The sequence below is a fragment of the Nuphar pumila genome, chromosome 3 (assembly GCF_984573655.1).
Source record: "Nuphar pumila chromosome 3, dmNupPumi1.hap1.1, whole genome shotgun sequence".
In the NCBI taxonomy this organism is placed as follows: Eukaryota; Viridiplantae; Streptophyta; class Magnoliopsida; order Nymphaeales; family Nymphaeaceae; genus Nuphar; species Nuphar pumila.
In genome coordinates this window covers 19,785,586-19,803,184 of record NC_143251.1, presented here as the reverse complement: position 1 = coordinate 19,803,184, position 17,599 = coordinate 19,785,586, and the positions used below count along the sequence as shown (strand labels likewise).

The 17,599-nt window shown below is 36.2% G+C and overlaps 1 protein-coding gene across 2 annotated transcripts in view; it reads right to left on the bottom strand.

The window, feature by feature from the left end:
• The window catches only part of LOC149842200 (PPR containing-like protein), a 50,157-nt gene extending 33,720 nt beyond the window's left edge, over nucleotides 1-16,437 (bottom strand). Inside the window, exons 1-5 of one of the 2 annotated variants that reach the window (XM_090001307.1) lie at nucleotides 16,173-16,437; nucleotides 14,886-14,956; nucleotides 3,030-3,051; nucleotides 2,856-2,939; nucleotides 1,281-1,397 (exon numbers count right to left, since the gene is read on the bottom strand). In XM_090001307.1, coding sequence (XP_089857433.1) covers nucleotides 1,281-1,397; nucleotides 2,856-2,939; nucleotides 3,030-3,051; nucleotides 14,886-14,926 — 264 coding nt within the window. In that variant the 5' untranslated portion in view covers nucleotides 14,927-14,956; nucleotides 16,173-16,437. The remainder of the gene's footprint in view (nucleotides 1-1,280; nucleotides 1,398-2,855; nucleotides 2,940-3,029; nucleotides 3,052-14,885; nucleotides 14,957-16,172) is intronic. The other variant, XM_090001308.1, reaches the window with a different exon arrangement.
• Between the last annotated feature and the right edge of the window lie 1,162 nt (nucleotides 16,438-17,599).

The window sequence follows — 17,599 nt, the reverse complement described above, 5'->3', positions numbered from 1 at the left end:
CTGTTGATGAGTTTGGGGAGTGCCTACACCGTCTCGCAGGCTATGCAGGTCACGGTAAATACTGCTATACTGGAGCAGGTGTGCAAGTTCTTCATCCGGCATGTTGCAGAGCTGTCTAGGATACTGATACGGACAGTGGAGTGCAAATGCCAGCCAGTTTCACCCCTGGCATCCTCACAGGAGGCTGTGCATGAACTTCTGCTGAAGCTTGTGAAGGCAAAGGTCGATGAGTTCATGACCCTTCTGGAGAATGTAAATTGGATAGTGAATGGTAATGAGTAAGTGAATGAGGTCGTCATCTACCTCGAGACCCTGGTCTCCACTGGGCAGCAGATTCTTTCGCCAGAGATCTTGGTGGAGATCCTCAGAGGCGTGTTGAAGCTGTATTAGACAGCATCATTCCCGTTCTTGTCGGAGATGGGGTCAAGCGGTCACAGGGTTGGATGCCGATCTCAAGATACTGGAATCGTTTGCAGAGAAAGAGGGGGACGAACCTGCCGCTCGGACGATGCCGGAGGAGGCCACCAACAGTGGTAGAAGATCAAAGAAAAGGGGGGGATGATACAGCCGAAAAAAAATGAGACAGTGAGAGAGAGACTTTTGATAGGAAAGATTCTTCCAACCCCTCCCCCAGGTGGAGGAATTTTTTCTATCAAATTTTGTACTTTTTAGAAAAACTCTCTTTGAAAATTTCTCATTTGGAAGGGTTGGAAAAGTTGTACTTTTTTCTTTTCTACTTTCACTTTTCCTACTATTATGTGCCCTAAATGAACAAAGTTTCTCATTTGGAGCTAAGCAATCGTTCCATAAACGTTTAATTGAAACTGCTTTTCACATGAACAATTCTAATTGATGTTGTCCTATTTATAAAGTCCAAAGAAATATCATTATCATCTATGAGCAAATTGTTTAAACTGACAAGTCGTATATATAAGAAAGTGGGGGCTTGAGAGAAGGGAGGATGAAGATTTGGATGCTAGGGTATAAGGAAGGAAAAACTGGTTTCTTTTGGATCAAGTATCTTACAGTAATAAAGGCTGAAATAGCATGCTACAATATTTTGTGGCTTCTATGCATGTATCATGTGTTTCTCTTGCAGTTTCTCCCTAAACAAACAAAGTTTCCCATAAAACATATCAGAGGAAAAATGTGGAATATGCAATTTGTTGACTATTGACTGCATCCATTTCCATGACTTATTATTGAATTCATAAACTTAGACCTTCATAATATATAAAACATGATGAAACAATTAATGAAAATCTTTTATTCATACATACTATGTTCAGAAGAAATTTTGTCTTATCCCTCTTTGAAATGTTTTCCCCAATCTGTGGCTTGCGGGCAACTGTATCATCCAATGCATGATGCTGAATGCCATCATTATCATGTTGCACCTGCAACCAGATTCACTCAGTCGATTTCCAAGTAACAACTGGAGCAGGTATAAAACCAGGCATGATCACTTTGCATGAACCAGCAATATTTTCTACCACTAAAACAAAAACACAATATATAACCAAGTAGGAAACCCAGCACAATGAGTTTCTTGCAAGTTAACATTATGTAGAAGCATGTCTGGAAGGGTCATAAGGTCTACAACATTTTCCAACAATTTGTGGATTGTGTTACCAGAGTGGCCAGCACCAATCTTTAAGGCTATTGTATAGAATAGGAAGTTGATGAAATAATGTTAATCATAGACCCAATCACGTCAGGAAAGCCACGCTAAAAAGACTTTCATCCAAATACAACCCTAAAAGATGATGACGAAGTAATTACATAGGATTATCTCCTAGAAGAATATAGTTATATAGTTATATTGTTTATAGTGTAAACAATATAGTTACCTAACCAAAAAAACAACAATAGCATTATAATTGCTCATTAATATACTAATCATTAATTTACTATATTATTATAGTAATAAGCAATTCAGACATACTTTTGACACAATCATTTTGGGTTTAAGTCATTCTTTAGGACATTATTACACAACTCATGATACGTTATATAGCATATTAGTAGGGAAACCCTTTTATTATCACGAGGGGGTTTTGTGGGAATTATTCTAGCCTCCAGCCCTGTGGGAAACTCTTTCTGTTGTCCTAAGGGTTTTGGTAGAATTTATTCTTGCTCCAGCCTATCCCAAACATTTATTGGTGCAACAGATTGCCCAAAATGACCATACAATCATAATGCATAGGATCATGTTTCATAGAAAAAGAACAAACACCGGGTGCAACTAGGCAAGGCCTCGCCTCAGCCACCCCCTTAAGCCACCTAGTTCAACCAGAGATTTCCCTAGTTTCTAGCAACTCAACAAGCATTGCAAACTTACTAGCTAGTGGTCAGGTCACTTCATGCTTTTGATTATAGAGCTCTTACTATTTCCTCATACTTTTCCTTACAATTTCTATTTTTCCTTTTTTTGAAATAGTTTACAAATTTATTTTTCAATTTTCTACTTTGGTTAGTGCACATTCATACCTCTCCATGGCCTCTGGCCTTCAAAAATAATGCATGATATGTGAACATTGCAACTACTAAATTAATTTAGCCATCCATCAACCACATATATTGTACATTTTGCCTCTTATATATTGGTGCTTAGAGCGTGCAAACATCATAAAACCTCTTAGTTCCCACCCAATTCTGTCAAGCATAGCACCTTCACATTTTATAAAACAGCTGAACATGCCAAATACTTATAAACAACCTAAGATTATTCAAGAATATGTTAAATGACTAATTTATAACCTTACATGCAAATAAGAAATTATACTACATTCTTTAGTAGAAGAGGAAGCATGAGCATTTGCATGACTAAATAGTCATTATGGTGTATGCCTTACACATTGAATATTTCTTGCAGGACCATAACCAAATTTGTTCTCGCCAGAAATGAAACGCCTTCCAAAACAGCTAGGCTGTTTATTCTGCAAAATCAAAGATCATAATGTTAGTCCACTGACCAACATGTTACATAACAACTATATGCCTATCAGGGAAAAAATGAATAGAGTTACCTCAAATGCCACATTCCAAATCCTACATGAGAACAAGAAAATGCGAATCAGAAACAAAATCAAGAACCTCATCCAATTAGTAAAATCTATTTTGTGGAGAAGGAACAAATATAAATGCTTACAAAAACTGCTGCCTCTGTTCGAATGTGTTTTATTGTTTACAAACATAAATAAAAATACATATTGTAAATAAGCATTCTGTATTTATTTATAATTAAGTCCAACTTGGATCACAAACTATTTAAACCAGGATGAAGAAGAAAGAGGGATAGGTGGTGGGTGAAAGAAGAAGATAAAGGAGGTAGAGTTGTTAAAATGTACATACATTTATACTTGTATAATATATGGTAGTATATATACACATACATGTATAAGGATATATATACTTGTATATATAATATATAATACATATATATTTATTAAACATATAAATAATATATGTAATAGGGAGAAGTCAAACTAAGTTTGACTGCTCCCAACGGCTAGAAATTCTAGCCGTTGGGCACAGTCAAACTCAGTTTGATTGCTCCCAACGGGTAGAATTTCTAGACGTTGGGAGCCTTGCTCCCTCTCTACTCTCTCTCACTTCTCTCCCTTGTGTATAAAGGGGGGTGTTCTCCCCCTTGTTTGGTAAGCCTTTTGGCACACTCTCTTTGTTAATAAATTATATTTTGTATCCCTTTTGTGGAGTTTGTGAGAGTGATACTTTGAAACACTTTGTGGTTCTCTTTGTGGATGTTGTAAGTGTGTTCCTTGAAAGAACACTTTTGGTGAAGATTGGAGAACCTTTGGTTCGTGATTGAAGTCTTCTTGTTTTCTTACATAGTATCAGAGCTTGGAAGTGTTGAAGGTCATTCGAAGTATCTTCCTCAAAAATGTTGGTGATCTTGCAAGCGTTCAAGTGATCGTAAAATTCTTTGGTGGAGGAGTGCTCATGCTCATTATCTCCTCTCTTATTTCTTCTCCCTGTATCTTTCTCTTTTTCCTCTCTTAGCCCTTTTAAAAATTGATGACAATGATAATGTCCCATTAAACCCATAAAACTTAACGATTTCAATTATGTAACATGTGTTTCTATCATGAAGCACCTTATTTAGGGAAAGGGATTTTGGGGACTAGTAGATGTATCTGATCTAGAACTCAAGCTAGTTTTCACTAAGGTAGAGGGTGAGAAAGAGGTTCCTCTAATCGAAAATGAGAAATCTAAGGTTATAACCACTTATGAGAAGAATTGAAAGGAGTGGAGGATGGGACATGTCAAGATCATGTCTTGGCTTATTAGTAGTGTGGATGTAAAAAAATGTTCAAGCCTTAGCAAATTTGAGCATGCCAACAAGGCTTAGGATTATCTTTAGAGAATGCATTCTCTTAAAAGTATTGCACATGTATGCAATGTGCAAGAGCGACTATGGTTCAAGGGTATAAAACTATTAAAGAATATTATAATGACGTATCCAAACTTTGAGAAGAATTGGCTCTTCTAGAGCCAAAGTTGCATTGTCCTGAAGTCATAGAACTCCGCCAAAGCCAAATAGATGCAAAACACTTTTATCAATTTATTAACGGTTTAAGGCCCGAATTTGAATCTATAAAGTCTATTTTTCTCCATAGAAGAAAAGTGCCCTCTATTGAAGACACTATACAAGAGTTGAGTATGAAAGAAAATATATTGAAAAAGCATGTAAGCAAAAGTAAAGATTGTAAAATTGTCTTCAATGAGACAATACGCATACAAGCACTAAACCCTCACAAAAGATGTGCACAAAGGCACTCAAAGAACACTTGAACTAATATGCACAAAGGCATAAAACAATACGAGCATGCACAAAGGCATAAAACAATAGAGAAATTTTTTGTTGCTTCTTATACTTCCAAGCGACTAATGATTCTCCTAAAAAGATACAGAAACCAATGGTAGAGTGACGATTATTAGGGTCACCTCCTCAATCAGAGTCAGTATAAGCAATTAAATTTAATTCTGAAGATGAGGACAGAAATACTCTCTTATTTGTAGTTCCCTTTAAGTATCTGATGATGCGAAGAACTGCACTCATGTGAACCGATGTAGAAGCATGTTGGAACTGACTGGCAATGTGGATCGCATGTGATATATCAGGCCTGTTGATGCTAAGATACATTAGTGAGCCTACCAGTTTCCTGTAAGGAGTAGGATCTCTCAGAGGAATCTTGTCATCAATCTTCATTTTTGAGCCCACTATTTCAGGAGTTTCACAAATTTTGTCATCTGAGATTCTTGATCTGTCAATAATCTCACAAGCAAGTTTAGTTTGAGATAAAAATAACCACGTTGAGAGTAAGCAACCTCAATCCCCAAGAAATATGTTAGAAAACCTAAGTCTGACATTTCAAATTTCGAAGTCAAGACGGATTTAATGTTCTTGACTCCTTTGACATCATCACCTGTTATTAACATATCATCAACATATAATACTAATATAACAATACCTGTATCGAATTTTCTGGTAAACAATGCAATATCTATATAACATGAAGAAAAACATTTTCTAATATTACATTCTTAAATCTGTCATACCAGGCTTTGAAAGCATGTTTCAATCCATAAAGAGCTTTTCGAAGACAAAGAACTTTATCTTTAGGAATTTTCATACCTGGTAGAGCATCCATATAAACTTCTTCGTTAAGGTCATCATTTAAAAAAGCATTTTTAATGTTCATTTGAAAAATATTCTATTTTTTAATAGACGCAATAGTGATAAGACATTTGATTGTAATCATCCGTGCTACAGGTGCAAATGTCTCTTCATAGTCAATTTCATATTCTTGACTATACTCTTTCGCGACTAAGCGAGCTTTATACCTCTCAAGAGATTTGTCACTTTTAGTCTTAACTTTAAACACCCAACGACAACCTATAGTTTTCTTTCCAAATGGTAGAGTTTGAAATTTTCATGTGTTAGCTTTCCTAAGAGCTTTGAGTTCATTTTCCATAGCTTCTTGTCATTCTACGCATTTTTTAGCTTCCTCAAAATTCCTTGGTTCAAAGTAAGAATAAATGGCACTAAGGCAAGCTCTATACTTAGGTGAAAATAAGTCAAAAGAGACAAATCTTGTTGGAGGCTTCCTATTTCTTTCCGATCGTCTGGGACTATGTATGGGAATAGAATCACTATATTGCTCAATTGCACTCCTAAAAGTATTTATATCTCTACGTGAATAGATTATAGGATCATTTGATGCCCTACCTTCTTGAACACTAGGTGAGTTGAAGTCATTAATGTCTACTCCATTATCAATATCGTAGTTTGATGATATTTCATCATCACTAGACACATCATCATTACTAGATAATAGGTCAAATAAAAAGGAGTAGTCCATATTTTCGGGATGAGAGACATTTTTTTCAAAGCCACTTTCATTTTCCAAAAACGTCACATTTCTTGAAACATATAACTTATCATTTTTAGAATCATAACAACGAAATCCTTTTTGAGTCTCGGAATAGCCAAGAAAGACACAAAGAATAGCTTTAAGTGAAAGTTTATCATTCTTATCCGTAAGGACAAAGCATTTGCAACAAAAAATTCGCAGTCTGTTATAATCAAGTTTCTTTTAATATAATATTTCAAAAGGAGAGATTTTATCCAAATTTATAGATGATAGACGATTGATAAGGTAAATAGATGCAAGAGCCACCTAAACCCAAAAGAAATTTGAAATATTTTGAGATATGAGAAGAGTTCAAGTAGTTTCAATGATATGCCTATATTTTCTTTCGGCCAACCCATTTTGTTGGGGGGTTTAGGACATGACCATTGATGAGCAATACCATTATCTTCAAGATACTTCTTAAATTCATTGGAGAGATACTCTCCTCCAGAATCGGTTCTAAATATCTTTAGGTCGCTATTAAATTGATTTTTAAGCATCACATAATATGATTTAAAATATGAAAAAACTTCATGCTTATGTCTGAGAAAATGTATCCAAGAGTACCTAGAAAAGTCATCCACAAAGATCACATAATAGGCAAATCCTCCCTTTGAAACAACAAGTGTCGGTCTCCAAACATCCGAATGAACAATTTCAAAAGGTTTAGAAGTAAACATGGATCTTTGCTCAAAAGGCATAGTTCTCATTTTTCCAAGAATTCAGTCATTACAAGAGAAAGTATTTTTACAAAGATTTTTAGCAAAATGTAAATAGGATAACTTGGTGATATTGGGATGACCAAGTCTTTTGTGTCAAACATTTATATCCCCATGTTGGGCAACATTACAAAAAGAATTTTTAGGAATTTGAAGAGAGTCCATATAGTATAAGTCTCCCTTTCTAGAGCCATTCTCAATCAACTTCCCGGACCGACGATCCTGTATTAAACATTTATCAGAGGAAAATTTAATATCACGTCCATGATCCGAGAGTTGAGAAACCGAGAGAAGGTTCAAATTTTGGTATAAATCTAATTTTGGGAATGAAAAAGTCTTGAGTTTCAAAATTCCCAACGCCTTTAATTTCAACAGAAGTGTCATCCACAGAAGTTTTACCTGGAAGGAAAAAAGTAGACACGGCGGCTCCCGAGATGGCTCCCTTGAGAAGAGGTTGAAGCGCCTCCACAATTTGATTTAGGAAAAGATCCATTTAAAGAATTCTCCTCCTTTCGTGGTTGAGAGGTAGTAGTCATGGCTAACAACTTCTTCCACTTGGGACAAACGGGTTTGATATGCCCCGGTTCTTTACAAAAATGGCAAATAATTTTGCTATAATCCTTTTTTCCACCTTGTCTACCATTACTTCCTTGATTTTGATTTTTAAAATGAGGGGGCGATAAGCTCTTAAATTATTTCCGGGCTTCGACACCGCATTGACCCCATCATTCTCTTCGGAATTTGATGAAACCGCAAGCACATTTAACCCTTGCTTACTTATACCCATACGGGTCTCTTCTCTACTTAGTTTGGTGAGAATATCCTCAAGAAAAGGAGTAAAAGAGGACAACAGAGAAGACCTTATTTGCTCGAATTCGGACCTTAGCCCATTCAAAAAATTGAAGAATCGATCTTCTTTTAATTGTTTATGACGAAATTCAATCGCCTCTCTACTCCATTTTGGTTCGAGCATAGCAAGCTCGTCCCAAATGGAAGAAAGTTTGGCAAAATATTCTCTAATGGTCATTTCGCCTTGAACAAGAGTTAAGGCTTTCTTTTAAAGATAATATTTATGAGACAAGTCCCTTGGGGTTTACATTTTCTCAAGATACTCCCATGCTTGAGAGACCTTTTTTAATTTGATAATATTCGCGTTGATTTTCGTCTCAACGAATGAAAAAATCCAAGACAACATTTTGAAATTCTTCATTTCTCATTCACCATGCTTCTTAGAATATTCTTCAAGAGCTTTGGTTCTTTCCTCAGCTTGAAGGATCTTAATTTCACCTTTCTCCATCAAGGTGATTTTGGGTTTCGGTTCCGAGATTATGTCTTGCACATGACCCCAAAGACCTTTCCCTTTTATGCGAGCCTCCATGTTTCCGACCCAAACGTGATAGTTGGAGCCATTGAGTTTAAATCCAAGAGAGAAATGAGACTCTTTTCACCCATTAAAGAGGAAAGATGGAAGAATAAATACGTACCACAATTAGACTTTTAAGTCTTACTTGTCGTAAAGCCCTTCTAAAATATTGAAGGAAGAGAAGCCCCCACTCCAATCTTCAAGAAGCCAAAGGCATGTTTTTCGAGGCACACGAAAAACGAAGAATCACACGATCTTCAATTTTTAACCAAGCTTTGATACCATGTAAAATTGTCTTCAATGAGACAATACGCATACAAGCACTATACCCTCACAAGAGATGTGCACAAAGGCACTCAAAGAACACTTGAACTAACATGCACAAAGGCATAAAACAATACGAACATGCACAAAGGCATAAAATGCCACAATATATTAGAAATAAGAAAAGCTTGAGCTCTCAAGCTTGAGAGAACAAAGAGAGAGAGACCCTATTTATAGGGGATTATATTGGAGACCTTGGAGGGGCTCCAATGTAGTCGTTGGAGCCCCTCCAACGGTCACAAATGTGACCATTGGAGGGGTCCAACATGTACATTGGTTATCAGAGCTCTTTCTTATCAAACGATAAGAAAGTTGACACTCCTGAAGTAACAAATGTTAAGATGAGAATTGATTATGGGGAGCCTCTGGATGATCCAACTCCTTATAGACAGCTTATCAGAGCTCTTTCTTATCTAACTATTATTAAACCTAATATAGAACATGTTGTACACACAGTCAGTCATATTCAGTACGCCCCCACAACAGTTCACATGAGAGTTGTTTTGCATATTATTAGATATCTTAAAAATTCTCTCTCTAGAGGCATGTTTATGTCTTCCTCTTCTATTCATTTACTTGCCTATATATATGCAGATTGGGGAGGTGATCCAAACAATAGACACTCAATCACAGGTTTTTATGTTTTCTTAGGTAAATCGTTGATCACATCGAAGTGCAAAAAGCAACAAAAGGACCTCTCTCTTCAACTGAAGCAGAGTACCAGGCCAATGCTACTACCACAATGGAAGATGTATGGCTGAGAATATAATATCTCACAAATTTTGCCTAAATTTAAAATTTTAATAAATGTAATTTTTTTATTAAATAAATGTTTTTTTATAAATTAAATCGATTTAATATATATAATATATATGGTGAACGAGTTATGGATCCCAATGTTGGATCTTGGACCCTTTGGGGTCGAGATCCAAGATCCATATGAAGAGGGATGGATTTGGATATGGATATTGGACCCTTTGGGCCAATATCCAATATCCAATTCTAGTGGAATAGGCAAGTTTTAAAAGAAAATTTTATACAACCTCATAATATATATATAATATTCCATATAGGAATTCTAGTACAGAAGAACTTATATTTCCATGAGGAAATAGAAGCTCTTCTATTTGTAAAACACATGGGACGTCCCCCTTAGAAGAGTCTCATGTGCATTATATAACCATGTGACAGCCCCCTCTCTTTATGTTGATTTTGAGAGAGAGGGAGAGGGCTGAATAAAGAAAAAAATGAGAGAGAAAGAGAGAGGAACAGCCAACGTGTTCTCCTCATCCCTCTTCTTCAACGACCTCTACTTCGTCCTTCTTTTCTTCCGGTTTTTGCTAATTTGCAGCAAAAGGTACAGGTCTTTCTCTTTTTCCGATAGAACGAGGAGTTTAGCATGGGTCGAATCATATGGGGTTAAAAGAACTCAAATCTGCGAGATATATATATATATATATATATATATATATATATATATATATATATATGCTTGTGTTTTTCTGTTCTTTAACAGGATACACAGCAGGTATATATATACATGCATATGTCTACAATTTTCTTGCTTTTTTAAATATATATACATATCTGCGATTTTTTGCAGTCTTGAATACATGTATATATTTGTTTTTCCAGCATTTTTTGACAGGTATACAAGTCTGTGACTTTCTGCAGTCATGAATACATGTATATATTTGTTTTTCCTGCGTTTTTGGACAGATATACATGTCTACGATTTTCTGCAGTCTTAAATACGCATATGTCTGCTATTTTCTGTGTTCTTGAACATGCTTGAGCCTGCGATTTTTCTGCAAGTACATGACTGGTTTTCTGTATTCTTGAACATGCCTATGTTTGAGATTTTCTGCATGCATAAGTGTGATTTTTGTGTTCTTGAATAGAAATACAAGTCTGTAATTTTCTGTATTCTGGAACATGCCTATGTCTGTGATTTTCTGTATAGACTGCGATTTTTTTTGCATGCATATGACTGTGATTTACTGTGTTCTTGAACATGCATATGTCTGCAATTTTTCTGCAGGAATATGACTGTGAATTATTGTGTCCTTGAACAGTTTTGCAGCAGAAATATATATATATATATATATATATATATATATATATATATATATATTTTATGTTTACGTTCTTGGACAGTTTAGCATATATATATATATATATATATATATATGTGTGTGTGTGTGTGTGTGCGCGCGAGAGTTCTTGAATAGTTTCTCATCAGAAATATATATGTATATGTCTGTGTTCTTGAGAAGGGTTTTCAGCTGAAATATATATATATGTGCTCTTGAACAGGGAACACAGTGGATTTATAAACTTTTAAATATGTGTTTAGGTTTAAGATGAAAATATGTGTTTGTTTTGTAGAACCAGTTTTGGAAAATTGAATTTCTGATTAGGTATAATATAAGCATATATTTTATAGAGAAATATATATATATATGTGTGTGTGTGTGTGTGTGTGTGTGTGTGTGTGCGCGCGTTCTTGAATAGTTTCTCATCAGAAATATATATGTATATGTCTGTGTTCTTGAGAAGGGTTTTCAGCTGAAATATATATATATATATGTGCTCTTGAACAGGGAACACAGTGGATTTATAAACTTTTAAATATGTGTTTAGGTTTAAGATGAAAATATGTGTTTCTTTTGTAGAACCAGTTTTGGAAAATTGAATTTCTGATTAGGTATAATATAAGCATATATTTTTCCTGCGTGTGGGTTGATATTCAAAACTGTTATACATGGTTTAATATGCATCCATCAAATTTTTGTGATTGTACCATGAGTTGTATCGTGATCATGAAAATTGAATACCGATGTTTGCTTCGTATTCACTGAAATTTTACAATGTTATCTTATTGTGGTAATGTATGAACCATTGTTGGGCCTTTAAAGGCCATGAGCATGTGTTGCTTATGAAATATTAAATTGTAATTTGCATTGCAAAGAATTATTGAAAAAATGATTTTTAAAATAATTACACGGTTTAATGAAAAAGGGCAAGGGCCCAAAATTGTTATTGCATGATGATTTGCATAATTGTTCTTGTGTAGAGAACTCTGAATTGATTAAGAATAGTAAAAGAGAACAAATAGTGTAATAATTTTTTTCCTTAATGAAGGGTGAGAACCTTAGATAGCGGTCATGGGGTACCGTGAGAATACTAAACAATGTTGCATTTGTTGTCCCCAAGAACCCGATGTGTGATTCATGTTCCCGGCTACAGTAGTAGAGAACTTCAGTCATTTTGCCTGTGGATGGTGTTGTTGACTCAGTTGTAGTTATTGGTATATCAAGAAAGTGACGTCAATGGATGTTGATTTTCTTGATGTCCCGACATTAGGTAATGATTCCTAATGTAACGACCTCAACTTATCCTCGTGAAAAGTGAAAATTTTCTTGTTTTAAAAAAAAACAATTGCGAAAAACAAACCCAAGGATTCGGGATCTCACAGATTTAATAATTACCAAACCACAAGAGATAGGGGATTGAATCAATGAAGGAGTAAACAACTTTATTAATCAATAAAATAAATATCATATAAGCAAAAATAAATAAATAATTTGTAACATAGAGTCACTCTGTCAAGAACATCAAAACATGTCACGCAAACTCACTAGCTCCATGTAGCAAAATCACCTCATCACTGAGCTCTCGGTCCTGAAAAACATTTTTGAAATATAGGGTAAGAACCAGAGTTCTTTGTACGAATTCCTCTAAAAATCCAAACAAAAAGGAAAGAGCATAATCAGAATTGTTGCATAATTTCAGAGGAATTTAATATCAACAATTTCATAATTAACTTACCATTCAAGCATTTATCATAAGTATCATACAATAACAAATATCATGCAAAACAAAATAAGCATAAAAGCAAATCGCTATCTCGCCAATTTATATGTCATCCAGATTAGTAACATCCATCTCTCCATCATTAAAGCTAGTCACTTCAATTTTCATTATTTGTGTATTTATGGTGTTCATCATGTTTTGGTTTCTCAATTTATGAGCCAAGCAAACAACTCTCTCTCTCCTTGTATCAAAGATTAACTATCCAATAGTCTAAATCATCTGCAACTAGCTTTAGGTTTCCTTGAAGGGTGTGCTTGAATTCATATGAATTCTCATGAATGAGAATTCACATTTCTCCAAAATACAGTATCCTCTTGTGTGGATGTATTTTTTTAAGAAAGAGAATTCGAGAAAATTAGAATTCTCTATTTAGAGTTCCCACCTAGTTAGGTGGGAACTGCCAGTCTCCGCGAGCTCCACGGTGAGGAATCACCAGCTCGTCTGACCCCAACTCTGATGGCATCTGCTCCTCCCCATTATAGTATGGTTGTATGAGTACCACCCCCTTCAGGCCCCGCCGCTCAGACTCACTGGAGGTGGAGAATGTTGCAAATGATGTTATCGTTGGCGTTGACGCCGATGAGGAACAATCTTGAAAGGTCGATTGAGAGGGGGGGAGGTGGCGGCAGACGTTCGGTGAGGACAGCTACTAGAGGATGGCATAGAGGTTGTCAAGCCGCCGAAGGGTAGTGTTCCAACGAGCGGTGGTACCCGAGCAAGACAATGACGGAGGACGTCTTGGCATATCAGTGGAAGTTGATGAAGCCTGGAGAAGGAGGACAAAACCACCGAGAGAGCAAAGAGGATGATGGGAATGGGCTTTCCAACGGGGTTTCATGGGTGGTAGAAGCATGCCCACGGGCCAAAGGCTGACGAAGGGATCGAGGTCAAAGGAGGAGGCTAGTACAAAGAATGGGGGGGAGGGGGGCAGTCGAGGTCCACTCTGGTCACTCCATTGTTTGGGAGGACTTGTCATCCCGATGGATTTGTGTTATCGTCGTCTTGAAATAATTAGGGGGAAGGATCATGGTTTTAAAACCCAGTGACTCATCACTCGGCTCGTCCTTGAGTGACTCGTGACTCAACTGGGTCAGCTCGGCGACTTGGTCGGGTCATGTTAACTTTATATTTTATATAAAATATATAAATATATGTATATACTATATATATTTTACTAATATATTATATATAATACGCATTATGTGATATTTCTATAATATATTTAATGTATAATTTTATTAATACATGTATAACCATATTTTTATATGTAATTATATAAAATATATTATATATGTATATGCATGACTCGACTGACTCGCTCATGACTCGGCTGGGTCAATTCGGTGACTTGGCTGAGTCAACTTGGTGACTCAGCTGAGTTTTGTACAAAATGAGTTTGTGCTCGTTTTTGACCTAGCAACTGGGCGATCTGAGTCAACCAATTGACTAGGTGAGTTTTCAAACTATGGGAAGGATTAGGGCAGAAGCATTTTTTGGGATTTATAACCCGAAGAAACCACACCTAGCCCGAAGACCTGGTCGCACTAGCTTAGCATGACATACTTGCGGTTTTCGTGCCAACAACGTAAAACTTTGAGCCTAGGACCCCTACCCCGGGGGCCTATGATGGGTGTTGGCTTGCGCAAAGGGGTAACACCCATGGGAATCAAACATTGACTGCCAGTCTAACAGCCAAGGCCCCACCCCACTAGGCCAACTCCCCCTAGGGCAGGGGATAAGTGGTTATTTCAGCAAGCTTGGGTTGTCCAAACAAGAGAATTCTTAAGATTGAGAATTATTTTTCTTTACAGTTATATGGAATGAGAATTCTCTTTCCCTAAGAATTCTTCTCAAGTGTATCCAAACGCAACCAAAAACTAAAATTCCTTTCATCAAATATAACCTCTCTCTCTCTCTCTCTCTCTCTCTCTCTCTCTCTCTCTCTCTCTCTCACACACACACACACACACATATATATATATATATATATATATATATATTCTTTGTTTATTTATTTATTTATTTAGATAAGAGGTTAGGTATTTTATATCATCAAAAAATGAGAGAATTCCTGAAGAGAGGTCCTACATTTGCACATTGAATACAGGGAAGTAGACTAAACAAAAAGTTCAATTTTACAGTTTGCATTCATTTTCCTATGCATACCTTGTTGACAGTAAATTGATTCTCCCTTTCACCTGAAACATTTCCGCCAGCTTCTTCTTCGCAAAATCCACCTTACAAAGATCCAGACGTCAGCAGACAGCAGTTATCAGCACCATCAAAATAATGATGTGATCCCCATTCGCAAGCAGAGACAACAAAAATATATTTCTAAGATGGTGAATGAAGTGAGGATGACAACAATCTCTCTTTGGTTTGTACTTTGAGAACAGAAAACTGGTTTTGGGGCAATTTCTCTTTGGTTTGTGCAATTTCTCATGCAATCACAGCTCCCCTAACGTTGAAGAGGCCTCTCAGGCATTTCTTCAAACAAATTGCAAGTGTGCCAACCTGCACTCTCTGGCGAACACCTACCTCACTGTTGCACCTGACGGACTTCTTAACCAACCAAATCCCGATCTGACGGGATCTGTTACTGGGCCTTGCAAGTCACCGGAAAACCATCCTCACCGGAACTTCTCTGCAGGCCAGGACAAAACTAGGAATCTAAACTAGGATGGGCACAAATGCACGTAAAAAATCAAATCAAAACCCTAAAATTCTAACAAACATCAGTTAAAAAAACAATAAAACCCTTAAAATTCTAACCAAAATCAAGCATTCATTCATGAAATCATGTTTAATTTTGATTAAAAACAAAAATACCAAATTAAATGTTCATGTAATTTGAAAAACCAAAATCAAAGATTTAGAGGTTTGACAAGTGATAACCAAAATCAAGCATTCATTAATGAAATCATGTTTAATGAGTATTAAAAAAAATGCACAAAAAACTCAAAAACAGTAAACAAACATTTACATAATTTGGAAAAAATCAAATCAATACCCCTAATTCCTAAAAAAATCATAGATTTACGGTCATTGAAAAAAAAAAACCTAATATTCTAATCAAAATCAAGCACTCCTTATATGCCTAATGCTAATTAAAAAAAATACACAAAAAAACCTTAAAAGCCTAATTAAGCATTTATGTTATTTAAAAAATAAACTAAATAAAAACCTAAACCCTAACAAACTTCATATATTATGTTAATTTAAAAAACAAATAAAATCCTAAAATCAAAAGATTCATGCTATTATCATACATTATGATAGCCATTTAAAGAATAAACTAAATAAAAAAACCTCCTAACAACCATCATACATTATGTCAATTAAAAAATAAATAAAACCTCAAAAATCAAAACCCTATCAAGCATTCATTCATGATTCATGAAATAATTTGAAAAAAAAAACAAAAATTAAAAAGAAGAAAAAGAAGATGCCGACCTAGCAGCCAGCCACCAAGGGCGTGCCTTGAGAAGCCTCCGGACGGCGGACTGCTGGACAGGGTTTAGAGAGAGAGAACCACTATATCGCTCCGCCAGTGCTGCAGACCTTTCTCTTCACTGGCTAATCCTCGCTGGACAAATCGACAGCTTTTTCATACATCCAACAGCTCTCCTCTTTGACGATCAACACCTTCGCCACTCCCAATCTATAGACGCCGGAGAAAACCGCCGGCGTCACCCGTCCGTGCGCACTTCATAGTATACTACCCCGCCCACCGCCAGAGAGGGTTGATCTATTTAGATCGGTTTAATATATCTGGGTCGGGTTAAACAATTTAGATCCGGTTTAACCAAATTGTATGACGTTGAAACCGAACGCTCAAATTGGACCCACCAAACTACCGGTCATTTTGTTCTCATGTTTTCTGATTTGATGTGAGGTCGTAGCATCTCGCTCCGTGGCAAGTAGGGGTGGGCAACCGGCCAGGTGGGCCAAGCCAACCCAGCCTACCACGGGTCGGGTTTGGGCCATGATTTTAAGTCCGGGCTTGTTCGGTACCGCCCCGAAACCTCGGCTCGTTATTACGATTTACCTAATTAGTTGAATGAGAATTCGCTATTTGCTGATTATTATTATTTATTTACAATGCTGTAGTATCAAATCATAATACATTTGATAATATGTTACCACGGTGCATGGTGTTCTGTCCTTTGTCGGCATCATAATAATACGGGTGGATGTGGATTTTGAATTCATAGCACCAAATCCATGGTTAAATCCATTTTAAGCTGTATATCTTTTATTTTAGATAAAAAAAAAGCTTTTAAATGTTTTGTCTTATACTGCATTTTATGTTTTTTTATTTAATTGATTTTTTGTATTTTAAAGATTAATATATTAATTTTATTAAAAAATAATTTATAAAGGGGTTTGGTTCAGGTCCAGATCCAGCCTGCTTCACATTGGTTACAAAGGCGTAGCGGGGGGCACTAGCCCAGTCCTGCCTCCCGAAACAGTTAAAAAAAAAATTAAAAGCCCAGTCCTAGCCCAGCCCTGATTCCATATGAAATAGATTTTTATCCATTTTTGTAGCCCAGCCCAGTCCCAGCCCAACCCTGATTCCATATGAAATAGATTTTTATCCATTTTTGTAGCCCAGCCCAGCCCTGACTGCAGCAAATAGTTTGATTTGTCCATATGAAATAGATTTTTATTAATAATTGTAGCCATTTTTTATTTTATCTCAAAAAAAAAATCGGGGGTGTTGCCCCCGAACCCCCGACTATCACACAAAATATTATTTTTTTTGCTACAACCCTGTTTGCCCCCCACACACACACATGAATCCTAGCTACACCACTGATTGGTTAGTTGGGCCAATGGGCCGGGCCATGAGCTTCTCTTTAAACACAAGCTCGTTAAGA